This window comes from Polypterus senegalus, chromosome 6, assembly GCF_016835505.1.
Source record: "Polypterus senegalus isolate Bchr_013 chromosome 6, ASM1683550v1, whole genome shotgun sequence".
Classification (NCBI taxonomy): Eukaryota; Metazoa; Chordata; class Cladistia; order Polypteriformes; family Polypteridae; genus Polypterus; species Polypterus senegalus.
In genome coordinates this window covers 69,400,757-69,423,634 of record NC_053159.1, presented here as the reverse complement: position 1 = coordinate 69,423,634, position 22,878 = coordinate 69,400,757, and the positions used below count along the sequence as shown (strand labels likewise).

At 41.1% G+C, this 22,878-nt stretch overlaps 1 protein-coding gene across 4 annotated transcripts in view; it reads left to right on the top strand.

Moving 5' to 3' along the window:
• Positions 1 to 22,878, top strand: part of LOC120531142 (centrosome-associated protein CEP250-like) — a 328,524-nt gene that overhangs the window by 143,829 nt on the left and 161,817 nt on the right. For all 4 annotated transcript variants that reach the window (XM_039756280.1, XM_039756279.1, XM_039756281.1 and 1 more), the window contains one exon: positions 11,223 to 11,352. In XM_039756280.1, coding sequence (XP_039612214.1) covers positions 11,223 to 11,352 — 130 coding nt within the window. The remainder of the gene's footprint in view (positions 1 to 11,222; positions 11,353 to 22,878) is intronic.

Below are 22,878 nucleotides of genomic sequence, written 5' to 3'. Positions count from 1 at the left end.
TGTGAGCTGGTCAGCGGAAGCGTTCCCTGGCTCGTCCCTTCTCCGGCGGATAGTTCCGGGTCAGGGTCCGTCGCCGGGAAAGTGTCCCCCGATGTGCCTGCGCCATTAGGGCCTGCCCCAGAGCGCAGCGTGGAGACTGCGGGAAGGGTGCCTCGCCCCTCATAACCAGACCCAGTGAAGCTCCGGGAGTGGTGTGTGTTTTACCACACTTTCTGTGTGGCCAGTCTTGTCCCAAAATCACTGGATAGGGGGATTCGGGCAACACCACGACCATCAAATTAGATAATTGCCCCTTCCAGGTGATGTAACAGTGAGCGGAACGATATGACTTGGTCTCCCCATGCACGCACGTGACTTGCAAATGCTGCTTAAGCCACTGTCGCGGTAATACATAACGGCGAGCGACAATGGTTATGTTGCTGCCGGAGTCAAACAGAGCCACCACCAAATGCCCATTCAAGATCACCACTCCCATGTTCGGACTCGCCAGGGGGTGCAACGGAGTATAGTACCTCTCTGCGGTGGCCCAGGTGCAGTCCATCGGCTCCGTGGTTGTGTTCAGGGTACAGGTTTGCAGTAGGTGACCGGTCTCACCGCATTTGTAAAAGCGCGGGGAGGCCGGTTTTTCTTTGGTTTTCTGCGACGCTTCCGCAGCGCGTCGAGAGGGCTCGGGGGTGGCCGTCCGTCCCTGTCGGTTCCCACGAGCTTGCCTTTCTGACCCCCGGACTCGGAAGACCGCGAGCTGACGTTCCAGGACTTCCAGGAGTCCTGGCAAGTCCTTGTAATGGTGGCGCCGGACCTGCTGGGCGAGGGAGCTAGGCATGGCGTTTACCAGGCCCTCACAGGCCACCTGCTCCATGACCTTCCGGGCTTGGGGACCCTCGGGCCGTAGCCAACGTCCCATCTTTCCCCAGAAGTCGAAGGCCTGAGCTCGGGCCGGCTTCTCCGGGTCGAAGTGCCAGCTCCGCCATTCGCTCGCCTGCTGGCCCGGCGTAATGCCATAGCGTACCAGGATCTCCTGTTTTAGGAGGTCGTAACTCGCGGCCTCCTCCTCGGGGAGATTGTAGTAAGCCCGCTGCGCGGGTCCCTTCGGGTAGGGCGCCAGAATAGACACCCACTCGGACCTCTGCCACTCGTTCCGGGTTGCCGTCCTTTTGAATATGCCCAGGCATGATTCGATGTCATCCGCTTCCGTCATTGGCACAAGCGGCGGCGGCGTTGGTCGAGGTGGGTCTGGTCTTACCCTCTGGGCTTCTGCCAACCTGGCCTTCGTTGCCTCCAACTCCTGGGTGGTAGCGGCTTGCACTTGCTGCAGGGACAGGATCTGGGCATTCATCCCCTGCAGCACTGTGTTGAGGTCCTGTCCTTCAGTCATCTCTCTCGGAACTCTATCCTGCCGACTACGCCACTGTAAAAGATTCAACATGAAACAACATAAAGGTTTGGGGTTTCCAGCCCCGTATATTGCAGACAAATCCACAATTCAATAAATCAAACTCTGGTCAAAATATAAACATAAACAGTTTATATGCACAACGCCAAAAATGGTGTCGGCGGCCATTTTATAAAGGAGGAGCTGGAAGTGGAGGAATGCTGGGAAGGAACCGTGAGGGAGGATGGGACTGATGACGTCAGAAAAAATGACGGAGGAAGGGCGGAAGTAACGTGCTGTGGGAATGAGGCTTATGGTGGCGGAGCATCTTTTTTCCTGAAAAACAGCAAAGGAGAAAGGTTAGTACCCCGCCACTCCCTGCCGCTGACGTCTTCCGAGCGTATTAAGGTCCGTCTGCGGTCTCCTATTCGCGTGCGTGACTATATATATATATATATATATATATATATATATATATATATACAGTATATATATATATATGAGTGTGTCACTTGCTGCCGAGGAAGACTAAGAGTAAGTAGAGGTGACTTAGATACAGAAAGATGCATTGAAACTCTTGTTTTTTTTTTTTTTATCGAATGATCCTGGCTGTGTTTTAATCCATGATTTTAACCTATTTTTGGATCATATTTGTTGAGATCTTAACCTCTACTTTACCACTGTGTTTATCATGGATTACTTACTTATTTATTGAGAACTATATTCATATTCAAACCTAAATTTTGATGTCTAAGTCTACAGATGTCCACCTAAACATCCATCCATTTTCTAACCTGTATAAATTATATAGTACATGGTCACAGAGCAAACCTTCCATGCATCCTGAGTCACGCATATGTAGGATTGTGGGATGTGAAACGTTATTATAAAGGCATGCTCTCTTTTTCAACTTTTATAACCTTAATAGACTGTAACTGCTAGTTTATGTGCCTCCTGAAACTGCACATCTAGTATTATTAGGTTATGCGGTTTGGTTTCTAATCAACACTCACATTGTTGCCTCACTAAAAAGCTTCAAGAAAGTCATTCCCCTCACAAAATCACTAGAGCTAATATTAGTATTATAAGGGAAAACCCAGTAAGCCTTTATATACATTTGTGGTAAGCTGTCAGCATGCATTTATATTTTGAGCAACTGTTCAACTTCTATTTTTAAATGATTGGTAAAGTAACCTGTGTAACAGTTGTGGGATGTTATTATTTCATACTCGCAGTAGATTTCGAAGTAGTTTTCACAGTAATTCATTGTGCAACGCTACAGTTAATGAATGGGAATGCTTATGGAGTTAGCACATAAAAGGTTAGATATGGAGAAGTGAAGAAAAGATAGTGACAATCATTAATTTTGGGGGCATCTTTTGGCTCTGCCCTTATGTTTTAAGGAGCAAAACTATTTAATTTGGGAGCATTTTTCTCCTATGCCCTCCCTTGATTATGTCTGATACTGAATTAAAGTACTAAAAGTATAGATACTGCAGTGTCCCACGGCTTTCTCTGCTAATTTTAAACTTCCATTGTCCATCTTCTTCTAAAACTATGTTGTGCTGTTCTGAAGTTGCATCAATCTGCATAAAATAAAAAATGTATGAGTCTTTGATATCTGATGTTAACTTCACTCCACATGAATTTCAAAGTTGGTACTCTTGATTTGAATGTTCTGGTAAGCTGTATTGGCTTTTGCACCATTACAGTAACAGGAAACTGGCTGCTAAGCCACTTTCTACTCTCAGACCATGTTGCATTTCTTTGCCCATAAATCACTAATTTTTATTGTGTCACACCAATAAAAGAAAAAAGGAGGTAGCCACCTTGTATATTGTAGGTCATTCTGTGAAGGCAAAGAAACATCATTGGGGCAGGCAGAATTTACTGTAACTGTTCTGCAGAGGAAATAGAAAAAGGGTTAGTGTACTCTGCCACGCATTAGCCTGGCATGGAATTACCCTCCTTCAAGTCCTTCAGCGGTCTCCCTTGTGCATGTGTGTGACAATTGTTTCTGCCTTAATTGGTGAGATTTAATTTATTCCCTCTTTTTTAAGCTAAATTTTCCTTTTTGTGGAAGTTAGGTTAGGATTGTGGGGTGTAGCCTAGGGTTTAGTAGGATCATGTCATTGCACAAATGTACCAATTATGTTGCATGTCTTTCTGTTTTCATTTCACTAGGTTTTACATTTTTCAGCCTGACACCATGACCCACAAGCGGCTGCTTTCACCACATGGCAACATACACTCTTGCTTCAATCCACTTACCTAGGCTCAGAGGCAATCCATATGCCACTCTTTCCCAAGGATCCCTTTTGCATTGAAAGCTGTACTATTAATTTGTCATGGGAGGTATGGCTAAAAGGACTTCTAAACAAGCCAGTAGTTTACAAGCTCAGCTAGTGCTATGTCTGTGTTTATGCTCCTTTTTTGCCAGCTTCTGCAAGTAGTGGATAGCTGTCATTCCTGGCTCACAGCACCAGGGTCTTCTTGAGTTTTGTGTGATCTCCTCATGTATTTATGGACTATTGTTAGATTAGTTTTACAAAGTACAATGAAACTCTTATGTGCTCACTACACTGCCACACAATGTGAATCTCAATCTGAAGGCTATATACAATAACAGAATGTAATGGCTGAAAAGTAAGTTGTGACAAAAATGATCATTTGATGTGAGCATGCATCTATCTATTATTACATGCCATTGTAGAACATGACTATTGAAAAAATAGGAACCGAAGAGGGAAAAAGTAGGATAATAAGTAGAACATCGCTTGGTGCAAAGGGCTTGTCAGGTTGTTATAACTCCACCCACAGCAGAGGCCATGAGCAGACAAGCTAAAAAACGTCACTTAAAAATCTTTTTTTAATATCGGATTTTATTCAAAAATGCACTAGAAATTACATTTTTTTTCTTGTACTAAGATTTTGTTATAATAGCTGGGGACTTTAATTGTGTTTTAAATCCAGACTTATATCGGCCTCCTGCCACAGGGGTGATGACATCTCAAACAGCAAAGACAATTACACAGTTTGTAACTAATCACAGCTTATCAGACCCCTGGAGATTTCTAAACCCAAAATCAAGAGCATATTCCTTCTACTCACCAGTGCATCATTGCTACTCAAGAATTATTTCTTAGTAGATAACAATTTCTTGCCTAAATCTAAATCTTGTAAGTACGACACTATTGTTGTCTCTGACCACACCCCTTTGATCTTGGAGCTAAAATTATTATGCCCCACATACTCATCTTGCAGATGAGTATAGAATTTATATCTAAACAAATCAATTTTTTCTACAGACAAATACATCTCCACAGGTTTCTGTAGGAATACTGGGAAACTCTGAAGGTTTTCTTAAGAGGACAGATTATCTCATATCATTACCACAGAAATAAATTGAAAACCAAGAAGGTATCAGAGCTAATCAGTGAATTTGCTAGAATAGATTAAGAGCATGCCAGGCGTCCAAGCGAGGCACTTAATAGGAAAAGACAGGCTCGGTATTCAGAACTCAACCTCTTACCAACTAAAGAAACAGAACTACTCATTTTAAATCAAGACATCATTACTATGAACATAGAGAGAAAACTAATATAATCTTAGCTCAACAAATCCACAAGCAAGAAGTTCGCAATGCAATCCCAGCAATCACCAACACAAATAGAGACAAAATCATTGACCATAAAAATATAATGCAAACATTTAGAGAGTACTACAAGTCCTTATATTCTGCTGAGTTTAAAGAAGACAATACATAATCTAATGCATTTCTGGATCCATTACAGATACTACAAATAGATAACTCTCGGTGCAGAGTTATTGGATAAACCTCTGGCACTTTCAGAATTACTAGATGCTATAAATGCTATAAACTCACTTCAGAGTGGGAAAGCAGCAGACCCTGATGGCTACCCTGCTGAATTTTATAAAACATTCTCAACTCAGCTAGCTCCCCTTTTATTAGTAACATTTACAAAAGCTAGAGACAATAAAATTCTACCTTAAAACTTTTCACCAAGCATTAATTACCGTGGTTCCTAAACAAAATAAGGACTTATTACAATGTGCATTATACAGACCAATTTCACTTCTGAATAATGTTAAGATACTCTCCAAAGTCCTAGCTAGAAGAATTGAGAAAATCTAACACCCCGGAGATGATATTATTGTTGGATGCAGAAAAAGCATTTCATATGGTTGAATGGAACTACCTTTTCACTATATTGGAAAAATGTGGGTTTGGCCCAAACATTTGTACATGGATCAAACTACTATAGATAGATAGATAGATAGATAGATAGATAGATAGATAGATAGATAGATAGATAGATAGATAGATAGATAGATAGATAGATAGATAGATAGATAGATAGATAGATAGATAGATAGATAGATAGATAGATAGATAGATAGATAGATAGATAGATAGATAGATAGATAGATAGATAGATAGATAGATAGATAGATAGATAGATAGATAGATAGATAGATAGATAGATACTTTATTAATCCCAAGGGGAAAATTCACAAATATATAGGCTATATATAAATATATAGACTGTATAGCAGTCCAGAAGCTTCAGTTTGTATTAACATTAACCCTCCTGTTATGTTAATTTCTTAGGAACAGCAATGATGTTCCTGGATCAATTTGACCAACAGAATGTTTAATTATCCAAAAGTGTCAGAAACCAAAAAATCCAATAAAACATTGTTTATATCTCATTATTAACTCCATTACTAACCATTTCAATCAATATTTAGTGCAGTGATGTTCTTAATCTCTTACAGATCATGGTTCAATGAGGATAATTCACTCATTTTTCATAAAAAATGCATGTTAGAACTTTTTTTAATGTACATTGGAAATACCAATACAGTGGGTACGGAATGTATTCAGACCCCCTTCAATTTTTCACTCTTTGTTATATTGCAGCCATTTGCTAAAATCATTTAAATAATTTTTTTCCCTCATTAATGTACACACAGCACCCCATATTGACAGACAAAAAAATTTTTGAAATTGTTGCAGATTTATTAAAAAAGAAAAACTGAAATATCACATGGTCCTAAGTATTCAGACCCTCTGCTCAATATTTAGTAGAAGCACCCTTTTGAGCTAGTACAGCCATGAGTCTTCTTGGGAAAGATGCAACAAGTTTTTCACACCTGGATTTGGGGATCCTCTGCCATTCCTCCTTGCAGATCCTCTCCAGTTCTGTCAGGTTGGATGGTAAACGTTGGTGGACAGCCATTTTTAGGTCTCTCCAGAGATGCTCAATTGGGTTTAAGTCAGGGCTCTTGCTGGGCCATTCAAGAACAGTCACAGAGTTGTTGTGAAGCCACTCCTTTGTTATTTTAGCTGTGTGCTTAGGGTCATTATCTTGTTGGAAGGTAAACCTTCGGCCCAGTCTGAGGTCCTTAGCACTCTGGAGAAGGTTTTTGTCCAGGATATCCCTGTACTTGGCCGCATTCATCTTTCCGTCGATTGCAACCAGTCGTCCTGTCACTGCAGCTGAAAAACACACCCACTGCATGATGCTGCCACCGCCATGCTTCACTGTGGGGAGTGTATTGAACAAGTGATGAGCAGTGCCTGGTTGTCTCCACACATACCGCTTAGAATTAAGGCCAAAAAGTTCTATCTTGGTCTCATCAGACCAGAGAATCTTATTTCTCACCATCTCAGAGTCCTTCAGGTGTCTTTTAGCAAACTCCATGCGGGCTGTCATGCGTCTTACACTGAGCAGAGGCTTCCGACAGGCCACTCTGCCATAAAGCCATGACTGGTGGAGGGCTGCAGTGATGGCTGACTTTCTACAGCTTTCTCCCATCTCCTGACTGCATCTCTGGAGCTCAGCCAAAGTGATCTTTGGGTTCTTCTTTACCTCTCTCACCAAGGCTCTTCTCCCCCGGTAGCTCAGCTTGGCCGGACAGCCAGCTCTAGGAAGGGTTCTGGTCGTCCCAAACGTCTTCCATTTAAAGATTATGGAGGCCACTGTGCTCTTGGGAACCTTAAGTGCAGCAGAAATGTTTTTGTAACCTTGGCCAGATCTGTGCCTTGCCACAATTCTGTCTCTGAGCTCTTCAGGCAGTTCCTTTGACCTGATGATTCTCATTTGCTCTGACATGCATTGTGAGCTGTAAGGTCTTATATAGACAGGTGTGTGGCTTTCCTAATCAAGTCCAATCAGTATAATCAAACACAGCTGGACTCAAATGAAGGTGATCTCAAGGATGATCAGAAGAAATGGAAAGCACCTGAGTTAAATATATGAGTGTCACAGCAAAGGGTCTGAATACTTAGGATCATGTGATATTTCAGTTTTTCTTTTTTAATAAATCTGCAACAATTTCAAAAATTCTTTTTTTTGTCTGTTAATATGGAGTGCTGTGTGTACATTAATGAGGAAAAAAATTAATTTAAATGATTTTAGCAAATGGCTGCAATATAACAAAGAGTGAATAATTGAAGGGGGTCTGAATACTTTCCGTACCCACTGTATATAAAATACAATAGGTTTACATGACATTGATTTTTTTTTTTATTTTATTTAACATTTTGAATTTTTTTCTTTTTATGGAGTGATGTTAATAAATTAACATGAGACACCTCTTCTGTTCAGGGTCAAATTGACAAACTCACTTAAAATCAAGACAAATGAGTCAAGAGGATTTGTATTGAATGTAAACTTTATTTAAGCACTGTTTATCCCTCAGCAGAAACCTAGAAAGAAGAGGACAATGATTACTATGTTTTTTGCTGATCCCAAGACACACACAACATGCTCTTACACACACGCACACTTACTTACTTCACACACTAGTGTACTAGGTGAAGTCCTCTCCTGGATCTCTCTTACTGTAGCTGCAGCAGCTGGAGTCCGTTTGTATATGTGGTACCACAAGTGCCTTCCCCAGCTGCTCAAGGAAGATGCACCTCTAGTACAGCTTTGACACTTTCCACTCAGGAAAGATCTCCGTCCAAATGACAAAGGTGTTGTAGATTGATACATCAATCAATTGTAAAAGATGACCAGCAGCCAGCTCACAGTTATTCACTTGGTGCTGTAGGTCGTGGATCATGATCATGGTTGGTTTCCGGTCCTCTCGTGTGCTAATTTCAGCATTTTTGTGCAAAGTGCTCATGAGCACAACATTTTTCCCCATTTTGGGGCAATAAGACACTAGGGCTGTGCTGTCTGTGAAGGCAAACATGGAAGACTGAGGGTCCCTGTTCTTGGTTACCAGCAGTTCAGTAGAAAGTTCAGCTCTGTTCTTTTGGACCATTGTCAGCTTTCTCTTTAGAAGCTCCTGACCCAAGTTGTAGCTTGTGAAAAAATTGTCACAGGTTATGTTGTGCCCCCGAGACCTTGCGCCATATCGTACCCTGATTTTTCTCTGGGGTTCCTACAACTGGCTTTCCAGTGTAAACTTGCATGTTCAAGGCATAGCTGGTGTTTGCATCACATGCTGCCTAGATATTTATGCTGTATTTACCTGGTTTGGAAGACATATTTTGCCTAAATGGGCAGTGACCTCAGAATGCCACTAGCTCTTCATCCACTGTGACATTAGGGCCTGGATTACAGAGTAGTGGAAGTTGCTCTACCCACTTGTCCCACACTGCCCTAATAGATGCAAGCTTGTCTCCTTCCCGTTTGACAGCCCTTGTCTCTTGATTATCAAATCAGATTACTCTGGAGAAAATATGAAAAGTCTCCAGAGACATTGTGGTATGAAATATAGCCCTGCCTGATTCTGCATCCCACAAACTTCCTGTTAATTCATCCTTTGGTTTATAGACCCCAGCCAGGATGAGGACCCCCAAATATGCATGTAAATGCATTTTATCCAGCTCCATCTACCTCTCCCCCCAAACACGCCTTCCATCTAAATTAGTCATTTTCGAGACTTATTCTTCTTCTTTCGCCTGCTCCCGTTAGGGGTTGCCACAGCGGATCATCTTCTTCCATATCTTTCTGTCCTCTGCATTTTGTTCTGCTGGACCCATCACCTGCATGTCCTCTCTCACCACATCCATAAACCTTCTCTTAGGCCTTTCTCTTTTCCTCTTCCCTGGCAGCTCTATCCTTAGCATCCTTCTCCCAATATATACACACACATATATATATATATATATATATATATATATATATATATATAGTGCCTCCTCCAGACCGCGAGGGGGCGTCCGTCCTGGTTCTGTTGGGAGCCACGGGTCAAGGGCATGGAAGCCCTACCCTGTAGGGGCCCGTGGTCACTGCCAGGCGGCGCCCCGATGCCGGTTTATCCCGTGCAGTCGCCGGCCGGGACGCCTTGGAGGACGTGAGGAGGGCTTGTGCCTCCTCCACACCGCAAGGGGGCGTCCGTCCTGGTTCTGTTGGGAGCCACGGGTTGAGGGCATGGAAGCCCTACCCTGTAGAGGCCCGTGGTTACCCCCAGGCGGCGCCCCGATGCCGGTTTATCCCGTACGGTCCTCGGCTGGGGCTGGAGCCCAGCCGGGACGCCTTGGAGGATGAGAGGAGGGCTTGTGCCTCCTCCAGACCGCGAGGGGGCGTCCGTCCTGGTTCTGTTGGGAGCCACGGGTCAAGGGCACGGAAGCCCTACCCTGTAGGGGCCCTTGGCCACCGCCAGGCGGCCCCCCGATGCCGGTTTATCCCGTGTGGTCGCCGGTCGGGGCTGGAGCCCGGCCGGGACGCCTTGGAGGACCGGTGGAGGGCGAGTGCCTCCTCCAGACCGAGTGGGGGCGTCCGTCTTGGTTATGCAGGGGGCCTCCGGGTACAGGGCTTGGAAGCCCAGCCCTGTAGGGACCCGTGGCCACCGCCAGGCGGCGCCCCGGGCCTAATTATCCGAGCCGGCACTTCTGCCACACCAGGAAGTGCCGGGGGGAAGACTTTATGTGGCGCCCGGAGAGCTGCCAGGAGGCTGCCTGGGGCTCATCCGGGATCAGTATATAAGGGGCCGCCTCCCTCCAGTCATTGGTGGAAGTCGGGAGGAAGCAGACTGAACTGGAGAGAGAGGACGGGAGGCGGCAAGGAAGGCACAAGAGACTGTGGGCCTGGACTTGGGGAGATCGGTGCAAGAAGGCACTGGGGGTGCACGTGAGAACACGTTGTGTAAATAGTGTATATAACTAAATGGTATGTGGTGAAAAAATGATGTCCGTCTGTCTGTGCCGGGGCCAGCGTTCACAATATATATATATATATATATATATATATATATATATATATATATCTATATATATATATCTATATATCACACGGATACCTCATGAATACAAAATGCATGTTTTCTCAAGTCAAAACCTTTGCTGCTTCAAAGTGGGTGTATTAGGTACATTTTATGGCTTTTGTTTTCACATTTGCACATCTGCCCCTTAACTTCATTTTAAACAAGAAGAACAGGCCTGTTATTTTTTAAAATTTATAAAGAATGTTTCACTTTATAACACAATGTCACGTGACAAATTAATATATGCCATATTTATGAAGAAATAATTTTGACTTGAAAAATACCCAATTAATCCTTTAAAGTTTTAAACAGAATTGTAGGACACTTTTAAATGTGCCATTAACAATGTTGCAATACCAATAACACATTAGTGATCCAGTTTAGATCATGTAATCACAGAAAATAGTTAAATGAAATGGGTGAAATAAGATTTGTTTTCTAAAATCATGAATTCCCTCACAATTACATTCCCTACTAAAAAATTTTAAGTCAGCGTCATTTGTAACCTGTTATTTCTTTGTTGTGTTTCTTTGTGTACTTAAAAATAATTTTTAATTATGTACAATAGTTAATTATTTTGACACTGGTTTATTTTATTGTGTAGGATCGTAGACCTTTCAAAATCTCTTCAGGTTGTGACAAATGAGAGAGATGATTTGATAGTGCAAGGACAGAAAAGAGAGGAAGAGAGAGATAGAGAAATGAATCTTGTTCGTGAAGCTGTGGAAAAGCTGGTAAGCATTTTTAAACATGGATACATCATTACAAAGATATTAATGCTGATTTGTCACAAACATTCAGGTTAAGCTATTACTGTATATGTCTAGAATTTTAAGTAAGTTTGGTTAAATGTGTACCTTTAAGAGAGAGTTTGTACAACTTTTATATCATTCAGATTTTTCAGGTGCTCAATTTTAACAATGTTTTAAAGCATAACATACTGTATTTGTTTTTATTCATTATGCTGTCTAACAAATCGTAAACCATTTCTGTTTTAATTATTTAAAGGATAAATGTTCAAATTCAATCTAAATGTAATGCATTGACAGTGATTTTGTAACAATTAAATGTTCTTTTTAAATATTTGGTTTATGAAATAATAAATAATGGATAATTGAAAGTTTAAAAAAAAAATTTTGTAGTAAGTGGCATTTTTTGGCAAGTCCCGAGAAGAGTTGTAGGCATGTCAGCATATAACACTATAAAACCCAGAAATTAATCATTCTCTGAGTAGTTTATTTGCTGATATCTGTAGGAGGAAATGAAGGAAGGAAGCCTTTATTGTCATTATACTAGTACGATGCAATTGCATAAACAACAACAAACAAATAATATGAAAAGCACACATCCTATGACAAATAAATACATTAATAAATATATAAGGTACAGAAATTATAATCCATTAATCATTGTACATAAAGGAAAAAAAAGTCATGGTAGGACATAAATGTTGAAAAAATAAAACCAAAGAGGAAAACATAAATAAGTAGAATATGGCTTGGCACTGTATAAGAATTTCATATCATATAATCATTGAGACATAAAACCTTTTCTTAATATTATTTGGAACATGCAGAGTGATGTTGTTGTGATATGAAATTTTGCATACAAGTTGATAAATATTTTGTATGTCTTTATTTGTAACTTAGACAAAGCAATGTAATATTAGTGTTACATTACAGATAATAACAGCAATGGTTTGATAGTTTAAGAACCCCTTCCCCCCCCTTTTAGAAATGAGTCTCTTTGTAATTTTACGACAGGGTTGGGGGAAGTGCCTCAAACAAGTTTGGCCAATATTTCTATTCTAAAGTCTCTCAGTCAACCCCCACAGGAAAGCCAGGCTGCCTAACTGCCAAGCTTTACCTTAACACATGGTTTGGCAGGCAGGTGTGAAAGTACTCTGTCCCCGCATTGGTCTGAAGTATTGCTGTTTGGAACTGGCTTGTATCAGAAGCCTTTAAGTAGCAAGATGCCCTATTGGCTGTAGGGGTTGGACAGAAAAATCTATAAATTAGCTTGCTTTACCTCACTTTCTCTCTCTTACAAAACTGATGAAAGACCATCTCACACCATGAAGTATACAGCTCGGCAGCCATATTGAGACAGGCATGAGGCCTGTTCTGAAGAAAGCTGACCACAAATGATGCCTTAACTAGAGACATTTTAAGTAACTAAGTCTGTGTGCTGCCTGAAGCTGCACATCAGCATTTATTAGGTTGTATGGTTGCCAATATTCAAATTTACTTTGCATATTGTTATTATTTATGAATATTATCAATAATACATTATTTAAATTGTAACTTAACTCCTGCTTGTGTTTTACTACAACTAATTGCCTGAGACATGTGGAAGGGAAGGTGGGGAGAAGTTATATGGTACAGTACCTTATAAACAGTGGTAAATCTGAGAGATTTCAGGCATTCTGACAAAGGCTACATATTAATAATACAAAAGGGGAAAGCAGAGTAATATACAGTATTATTCTACCAAGACAAAACAGATGTGATTAGGTAAAATGTTTCAGTTTCAGGTCAGCATATGTACTTTAGCATTGGACGTCAGAGTCTAATCTGTGATACACTGGAAATTACAGTAGCTTTATTTGGTTCACAGATTTACTGAGATGGAATCAAGCAACAGTAAGGTACCTCCCTGTTTGAATATGATTTGAAAGCAAAGTTGAATATTTTTTTAAAGCATGCAGTACTAAATTAGGTGTAGAGCTAGTTTTGTCAACATAATGACATTCTGGGCTTTCAAGATGTAAAGAGGGTTGAAAAAATGATATATAAAAGAAAAATACTGAGTTAAGGACTGCACAAAGTACACTTGTTTGCTGAAACATTTGTTAATGTTTTTGTTGTGTATTTATAGTATCTAGCATTGTTATAATACCATGTTATAATGTCTTTTAAAGAAAGGTTATGTGTGAACTGGATATTTAAATGAAAGAAACAGTTTTCTGACGTGAAGCTGATGTCACATTATGCAACGTTTTACTAATTAGGGCATGTCAAACTTGCTGACTACAATTGCTGATCTTGACCACAGGCCATGTCAATTTAAACAATTGATAATCACTGGTCATATCTTAATTTACCGACTGTGTTCTGATCTTCTAGTCGTTCTCACTCCTTTTCATGATAGCCATTTGCCTGCTGACTGATGGAGCCTGTGCGGTATGAAGGGTCAACAGCTGAAGCAAATTTGGCTGCAATCCCATCCCTTTTTTTGTTTTTTTTTCCATTCCGTCATGGTATCTAAAACATGAGACATCAGACAGACAAACTTTTCTTCTGTTTGTGATGTCCAAAGCATGTGTTAGAAACCAGATGATCTGGTTAAAGAGAGAGCTGACCAGAGATATTGACCTGACCAGAGACTTTGTGTCACTATGAAAATTATGAAAATGCCATACAAATATTGAAAGTGTTGCTGATCTTTAACTTCTTTCAGAACTACAGGATGATCTAGTTGGTATTAGTAAGAAAAGCCATATCTCCATTTGTTTTGGGTTATGGCCATAGTAAAAATACATAATGGTTAAAACTTATATCTACTTTCCTGCGTATATGTTTTGTTCTGCTGAGAGTTTGGAAAATTAGTCCTTTTCTCAGCTACTTCAATTAGAGGTGTAAGAAATAAGGTACAGTAACATACTTGGGTGAAGTCTGAAGCTGGTGAACTATTTTCCAGGGTTTAAGGGCATTGCCACTGTGAACATTATATCCCTACAGGTCTATAAATGTAAGAATAATGGATGGATGAATAGAGAAACAGGAATTGTGACAAAGATGTAACATGTAACTGTAGTCTACAGGATAAATTGATTAAAAGAGATTTGTTTGATGGAAAAGTGTTCCCAAATGTCTTTCCCACAATAATACACAAGATATCACAGACAACAGTTTAAAAATCTCACTCTGTGTTATTTAAAGAACAGGGATCTATCAAAGTCTGCTCTTCACAAACATGTTTGTGGAAGTGTATCATGGCACGAACAAAGGAGATTTCTATGGACCACAAAAAAAGAGTTGTTGATGCTCATCAGGCTGGAAAAGGTTACAAAACCATCTCTAAAGAGTTTGGACTCCATCATTCCACAGTCAAACAGATTGTGTCCCCAGGAGTGTTCCACAAACAAAGTTCACTCCAAGAGCAAGGCGTGTAATAGTCGGAGAGGTCACAAAGGACCCCAGGGTAACTTCTAAGCAATTTAAGACCTTTCTCACATTGGCTAATGTTCATGTTCATGAGTCCACCATCAGGAGAACACTGAACAACAATGGTGTGCATGGCAGGGTTGCAAGGAGAAAGCCACTGCTCTCCAAAAAAAAAACATTGCTGCTCGACTGCAGTTTGCTAAAGATCACGTGGACAAACCAGAAGGCTATTGGAAGAATGTTTTGTGAATGGATGAGACCAAAATAGAATTTTTTGGTTTAAATGAAAAGCGTTATGTTTGGAGAAAGGAAAACACTGCATTCCAGCATAAGAACCTTATCCCATCTGTGAAACATGGTGGTGGTAGTATCATAGTTTGGGCCTGTTTTGCTGCATCTGGGCCGGGACGGCTTGCCTTCATTGATGGAACAATAAATTCTGAATTATATCAGAGAATTCTAATGGAAAATGTCAGCACATCTGTCCATGAACTGAATCTCAAGAGAAGGTGGGTCATGCTGCAAGACAATGACCCTAAGCACACAAGTCGTTCTACCAAAGAATGGTTAAAGAAGAATAAAGTTAATGTTTTGGAATGGCCAAGCCAAAGTCTTGACCTTAATCCAATTGAAATGTTGTGGAAGGACCTGAAGCGAGCAGTTAATGTGAAGAAACCCACCAACATCCCAGTGTTGAAGCTGTTCTGTGAGCAGGAATAGGTTAAAGTTCCTCCATGCCAGTGTGCAGGAATGATCAAAAGTTACCTGAAACGTTTAGTTGCAGTTATTGCTGCAAAGGGGGGGTCACACCAGATACTGAAAGCAAAGGTTCACATACTTTTGCCACTCATAAATATGTAATATTCGATCATTTTCCTTAATAAATAAATGACCAAGTATACTATTTTTGTCTCATTTGTTTAACTGGTTTCTCTGTATCTACTTTTAGGATTTGAGTGAAAATTTGATGATGTTTTAGGTCATATTTATTCAGAAATATAGAAAATTCTAAAGGTTTCACAAACTTTCAAGCACAACTGTATATATATATATATATATATATATATATATATATATATATATATATATATATATATATATATATATATATACAGGTATAGTATCAGAGGTGGGTAGTAACGAGTTACATTTACTTGAGCAACTTTTTAAAAAAATTGTACTTCTAAGAGTAGTTTTACTGCACCATACTTTTTACTTTTACTTGAGTACATTTGTGAAGAAGAAACGCTACTCTTACTCCGCGACATTGGGCAACACTCGAATCGTTACTTTTTTTCCATTAGATAAAGTCTGACAGACAATTTTCAATCTGCTCTGTAGCGTATGCTGTCAAGTTGCACACACGCCTTCCATTGCGTCTCAACTCCGATTTTAGTTCCCTCTCCTTTCTTTTTCTTAGATCGCTTTTCGGAAGGAAGTCAGTTTCATAGTTTTTAGGAACAGTTTGAAAGTGCCTTTCCACATTTTCCTTCTTTGGAATAGCAATGATAGATTGACAGATCAGACAAACACACTTCAATTGTGACATTGTGAGAGAAAAAAATCATCTTCCAATTCCACATCAAGCCCATAAACAAGAATTTTATTTTAAATCCCTTCTTTAGTCGATATAAATTGGAAGGCTAACTAGATCACTTAGATAGCCGGGGTTTTGCAGTAGCTTGCGCGTTTGATCGTGCGTGCGGGATGACCAGTGTGTTAGAAGAAAAGAGATCTCAGACTGGCCGCCCTGTATGTCAATCATTCCATTGTTCTCTGCCATAGGAAGGATATATGATAGACTAACATTTAAAAAAAATTTTTTTTGAATGCAACGCGATCTACCTGCACTCCCTTTCCGATCTACGAACGCAATCGATGCATTGGGCACCCCTGTTCTAGAGAAATGAAATGAAGTGGCGTGATGCAATTAATTTTTGATTTTCTTCATGAGTAAAAGTAAAACATTTATGTGTTGCTTTATTAAAATATGTAAAAATGTATACATTTATATTTTATCTGTGTGTGAAGAGGGATTATGGATTGTGTGTGGAGAAAGCGGGAGTGACGGAGAGCACAATGTCCCCATAATATAGTTAATGGCTTGGGCGGCCACCTGTTTCCCCTCCCTCTTTGAGAGAGGTCTTGGTACATATTTCTCAAGTGTGAATTAACTTCATTGCTCTGTGTAGCAACCCTTGCTAAAGAAAAAAGAAATTATCCCCATTTAATAGTTGTTTATACCATTAGTATATAATTGACTCAAATGGACTTTGGGTGATAAAAGACAAAGATAAAAAGAACTTTTTCATTTTGTCTGTTAGTCTGCTGTCCAGATGGTCACCTTTAAGGAAGTAGGGATTTGGAGAGATCTACATAGTGTGATTGAAATAATTGCTTTAGACAAAAATAAAGGATTGGGGACCGTCTCCATATATTGTCGGCGAGACAATAAGCAAAAAAAAGATGTTGATTCAAAGTCTTGAATTACAGTGAATACATAATTTAGACAAAATGGCGTTTATATGTAAAAGAAAAAACATGTGACAGGAAATGGTTGGCAGTCTGGAAGCTTTACAGGAAGTGACGTCATCAGAGTTGGCCGGAAGTGACGTCATCAGGGATGGCCGGAAGTGACGTCATCACGGCCATCTTGAAAACCCGAAAGTTGATTTATTATTTCCCGTCTTGGTTTCTGTTGGCAAAAAAAATTTTCAGGTAAGCACCACGTGACAACCCCTTATCTCGCGATGTTTCACTCACCTTTAGGCTCTCTGACTGCCTCCTAATTGCACATGTGTGACATGACCCTCCCCTCAGCCCAGACCCCTCAGGTCGGGCGACCTGCACCGCGAGGTTGTGGACACGAGAGAGAGCATCTGCGTTGGCTTGCAAGGAACCCCTACGATAAATGACACTGAAACGATAAGGTTGTAACTACAAAAACCACCTAGTGATGCGTGGGTTTGACTCACGATGTAGGGACATCCACTGCAAAGCGGCATGATCCGTCACCAGAGTAAACTCACGTCCCAACAGATAGTATCTCAGAGCCGTAACAGCCTACTTGATCGCCAAGGCTTCCCGCTCCACCGCAGCATACCTGGTCTCTCGTTCCAGCAATTTCCGGCTAAGGTACATCACGGGGAGTTCAGCACCATACATCACGGGGTGTTCAGCACCATCGACGCACTGACTCAGCACGGCACCCAATCCTGGGGCCGATGCGTCGGTCTGGAGAATAAAAGGAATACAAAAATCAGGAGATTTTAACACAGGTGCTGACGTTAGGGCCAACTTCAGGTCACAGAATGCTTTATCGACCGCATCGTCCCATACCACTTTCAAAGGTGCCCGTTTCTTTGTTAAATTAGATAAGGGTGAAGCAATTTCAGAGAAATGCGGTACAAAACGGCGATAGTAACCCGCTAACCCTAAAAATGCTTGAACCTGCCGCTTATTCATTGGACGGGGCCAATTCATGATGGCATCAATTTTATTACATTGTGGTTTGACAATGCCCCCCCCTACTACGTAGCCTAAATATCTGGCCTCTTTTAATCCAAAGAAACATTTCTTAGGATTAATACGAAGCCCAGCTGACGCTAGTGTGGAGAGCACTGCTTTAACCTGCCCTACATGGTCCTTCCACGTGCCAGAATAGATGACAACATCATCCAGGTAGGCAGCACTATAGGAATTGTGGGGCCGTAGCAGTGTGTCTACCAGACGTTGAAAAGTAGCCGGCGCCCCGTGCAAACCAAAAGGAAGGACCCTGTATTGCCAATGTGCACTGGGTGTACTAAATGCGTTTTTTTCTTTAGCGGAGTCCGTTAAGGGAACTTGCCAATACCCTTTAGTCATGTCAAGAGTAGTTAGAAATCGAGCGTTCCCTAACCGATCAAGTAAATCATCTATTCGCGGCATGGGATACGCATCGAACTTAGAGACCTGATTAAGTTTGCGGAAGTCATTACAAAACCTCCACGAACCATCAGGTTTAGAAATTAAGACAATTGGACTAGACCAAGGGCTATAGCTTTCTTCGATAACCCCCAAGTCCAACATTCGTCTAACTTCTGCTTTTTTTGCCTCCGGATGCCTGTAAGGTCTCTCTCTGGCAATCACACCAGGGTCTGTTATAATATCATGGACAATCAACGCAGTACGTCCAGGTGTCTCATCCACTACTTTGGGGACAGACAAGATAGCGCCCTCGAGATCTTGTCATTGTTCAAATGTTAACTCGGGACCAAAATTTAAATGGGCACATGACGTGCAGAGAGAACGAGGTTGTCCAGAGACAGGATCAAGATTCCTGTCTTTCCATGGGTTTAATAAATTAATGTGGTAAACTCGTTCACTCGGTCGACGATTAGGTTGTTTCACCAAATAGTCCACAAGTCCTTTTCTCTCTTTTATTTCATACGGGCCTTGCCAATGTGCTAATAATTTTGAGTGGGAGGTTGGAACAAGCACCATGACACGATCACCCGAGATAAACTCCCGAATGATGGTGTTTCTATTATAATAACGAGACTGCGCTGCTTGTGCTTTAACCAAATTGTCTTTTAGAATAGGTCTAATTTTCTCTAGCCTATCGCGTAATTGCGCGATATATTCAAGAATATTTGAAGTAGGGAGGACCTCCTCTTCCCATCCTTCTTTTAACATATCCAAAAGACCTCTGGGTTGTCTTCCATACAATAACTCAAAAGGAGAGAAACCTGTAGAGGTCTGCGGGACTTCCTGGTAAGCAAACAAAACGAGAGGAAGTAACTGATCCCAGTTTCTTCCATCCTCGTTAACTACCTTACGTAACATCTGTTTTAACGTTTGATTAAAGCGTTCTACCAGCCCGTCAGTTTGGGGATGATAGACCGACGTTTTCAGATGTTTTATTCGGAGTAATCTGGCTATTTCCCTGAACGTCTCCGAAGTGAAAGGAGTCCCTTGGTCTGTTAAAACCTCTTTGGGGATCCCAACACGAGTGAATATCCCTACTAATTCCCGTGCAATGTGTTTTGTATTAGCTGAACGCAATGGGACAGCTTCTGGGAAGCGAGTGGCATAATCGACTAACACCAAAATATATTTAAATCCTTTTAACGAGGGTTCTAATGGTCCTACGAGGTCGATGCCGACTCTTTCAAATGGGATATCAATAAGGGGAAGGGGAACAAGAGGAGCTTTTGTCCTTCTAGGAATCTGGCGAAGTTGACACTCCGGACAGGGAGCGCAAAATCATCGGACCTCCTCATTTATTCCCGGCCAGTAAAATCGGAGCTTTATTCTCTCTAAAGTTTTATCGGAGCCTAAATGGGCTCCTAGAAGGTGAGCATGTGCCAATTCACACACTTGTCGCCGATAAGTGCGTGGTATTAGCAACGATGCTCGCACTTCACCCCCGTGCTCTGCCACTCTATATAATACATCATTTTTTAGTACAAAGAACGGCATCGGTGGCATGGGATCAAGGGTTGTATAACCCTCGGTGGATACTATAACATTCCTAGCAAATTTTAAGGAATCATCGTTCCATTGTTCTCTTTTAAATGAAGAAGGAGTTAATCTAAATTGTGAAGTTAAGGTTTGAATTGGGTCTGATGTGCCCTCAAGGGGCGGGGCATCTGCCTCCACGTCCTCCACGTTAGCTGTATTGGCTCCCGCAGAGGACGATGGGACATCGATTTCTTCGCACTGGGTGCTTGTATCAGTCCGTGCTACTAGGGGACATGGCGTGGAGGCAGTTGGAACAGTATTTTCCATGACTAAGCCTAAATTTCTCACTGGTACAGTTATGTTTTTACCGCTGTTAATTTTATTCCAGTCTCTTCCAAGTATAACTGGAAATGGGGTTCCGGTAATACAGCCATGTTCATATTCGTCATATTTTGATTCACTGTCACCACACATCTGGCTGTCTTATAATACCGGATATCCCCATGAATACATTTGAGACTAGTTTTTAGTCTAGTCCACTGTTGCGGTAAAACAAAACGAGCAGCAACAATAGAAATGTTACTCCCGGAATCAAACATTGCCCTTACCTTTCTGCCATTGATAATAACTGCACCTGTATAAGGTAAAGATAAAGGATTATTCACGATGGCACTATACCTTTCTCCCTTCACCAATGAACAGTCCATGGGCTCGCAGGGGCAGTTAGGAGACAGATGTCTAACCTCTCCACACTTGTAACAGTGGGGTAGGTTAGCTGGTCTGTCCCTTCTACGGACGGCAGGTTCGGGAGCTTGTCAGGGGGGCTCCGGAGCTGGCCCACGTGCCTGTTGGGTTCGGCGAGAGAACCGTTCTGGTCGCCCGATTTGTAAGCCGCCCAATGACGCTCTGCGATCTGGATCAGGGTGTCCATGTCTTCAAAACTATGTTTTCGGACCTGCTGGGCAATATGCTCTGGGAGGGCATGTACAAAGGTTTCACATGCGAGTAACTCGGCCATCTTATGGGAGTTATTAATGTCTGGCCGTAGCCATCGACATACCTTTCCCCAAGCTTCAAAGCCCTGGGTTCGTATTGGCCTCTCAGGGTCAAACTGCCACTCCCTCCATTCCCTTGCCTGCTGTTCCAGTGATACGCCGTAGCGTTTGAAGACCTCGAGTTTTAGAGCGTCATAATTAGCAGCCTGCTCCTCGGTTAAATCATAGTAGGCTCTCTGCGCCGTTCCCTTCAGGTAGGGAGCCAGTTGGTATGCCCACTCCAACTTCGGCCATGCGTTCCGCTTAGCGGTACGCTCAAAAATCAAAAAATAAATTTCGATGTCATCTGTTTCAGTAAGTGGGGTCAGTGCAATGGGAGGTGACCGAACGACCTCCGTCCGTACTCCCGCTGTAGCATGAGCTTCCGCTTCAGCCAATTGGGTCCTTGTCTCACCCATTTGAATTTTCAGGGTTTGAAGATCCCCCATGATGGTGTTCAAAACCGTGCTTAGGTTCTGTTCTTCAGACATCTTCGAACAGGATCCTGCCAGGCTACGCCAATTGTGATTGAAATAATTGCTTTAGACAAAAATAAAGGTTTGGGGACCGTCCCCATATATTGTCGGCGAGACAATAAGCAAAAAAAAGATGTTGATTCAAAGTCTTGAATTACAGTGAATACATAATTTAGACAAAATGGCGTTTATATGTAAAAGAAAAAACATGTGACAGGAAATGGTTGGCAGTCTGGAAGCTTTACAGGAAGGGACGTCATCAGAGTTGGCCGGAAGTGACGTCATCAGGGATGGCCGGAAGTGACGTCATCGCGCCCATCTTGAAAACCCGAAAGTTGATTTATTATTTCCCGTCTTGGTTTCTGTTGGCAAAAAGAGTTCAGGTAAGCACCACGTGACAACCCCTTATCTCGCGATGTTTCACTCACCTTTAGGCTCTCTGACTGCCTCCTAATCGCACATGTGTAGTTTTAACATGTATTAATTCAACAAAATATAAGGGAAGATAAATGTGTACCTTTTAATTTTTTTGTAAGGTTTTTATTAAATTCTCCCAGTTTTCAGTACACTTTTGGTCAGAACTTTAGTGTAAAAATTAAGATTTTATGAACATATTTAAAGAGATAAAGCCAGTCATAAGTTTATGTCCTGCTCTGTATAACTATCAAAAACATCTTAAAAACATTCTGGATTATGTCTTCTTCCTAAAATCTACAGTGTAAAGAAATGCATTTTAAATTTCAAAAGGTGGATTTCATGAACTTCTTTCTCTTAGCTCTTGTGTCCTTTTCTAAGCACTTACATTTTTTTAGGTTATTCCAGTTAAAATAAATGTTAAATTTAGGGCTAGCTCTAAATGATTTTGAATATTTACAAGATGGCTGCATTGACGCATGAACTTTATGTTTCTGGGATAAGGAAAGAAATCCAATTAAGGAAAAAACCTGGTTTCTTAAGTTTATTTTTTTCTGTTTGTATTTTTAGCTAAATGTACTTTTCATATTAATGCAAATATAAAAATCAAAACACCAAAAATTCAGCTGTAATTAAAGGGTTAACTAAACATTTGTTGTACTTTATCTGTTTATATTTTATTAAAAGAAAAATAATTAAAAATAATATACAGAAAAAACAAAGTGGAA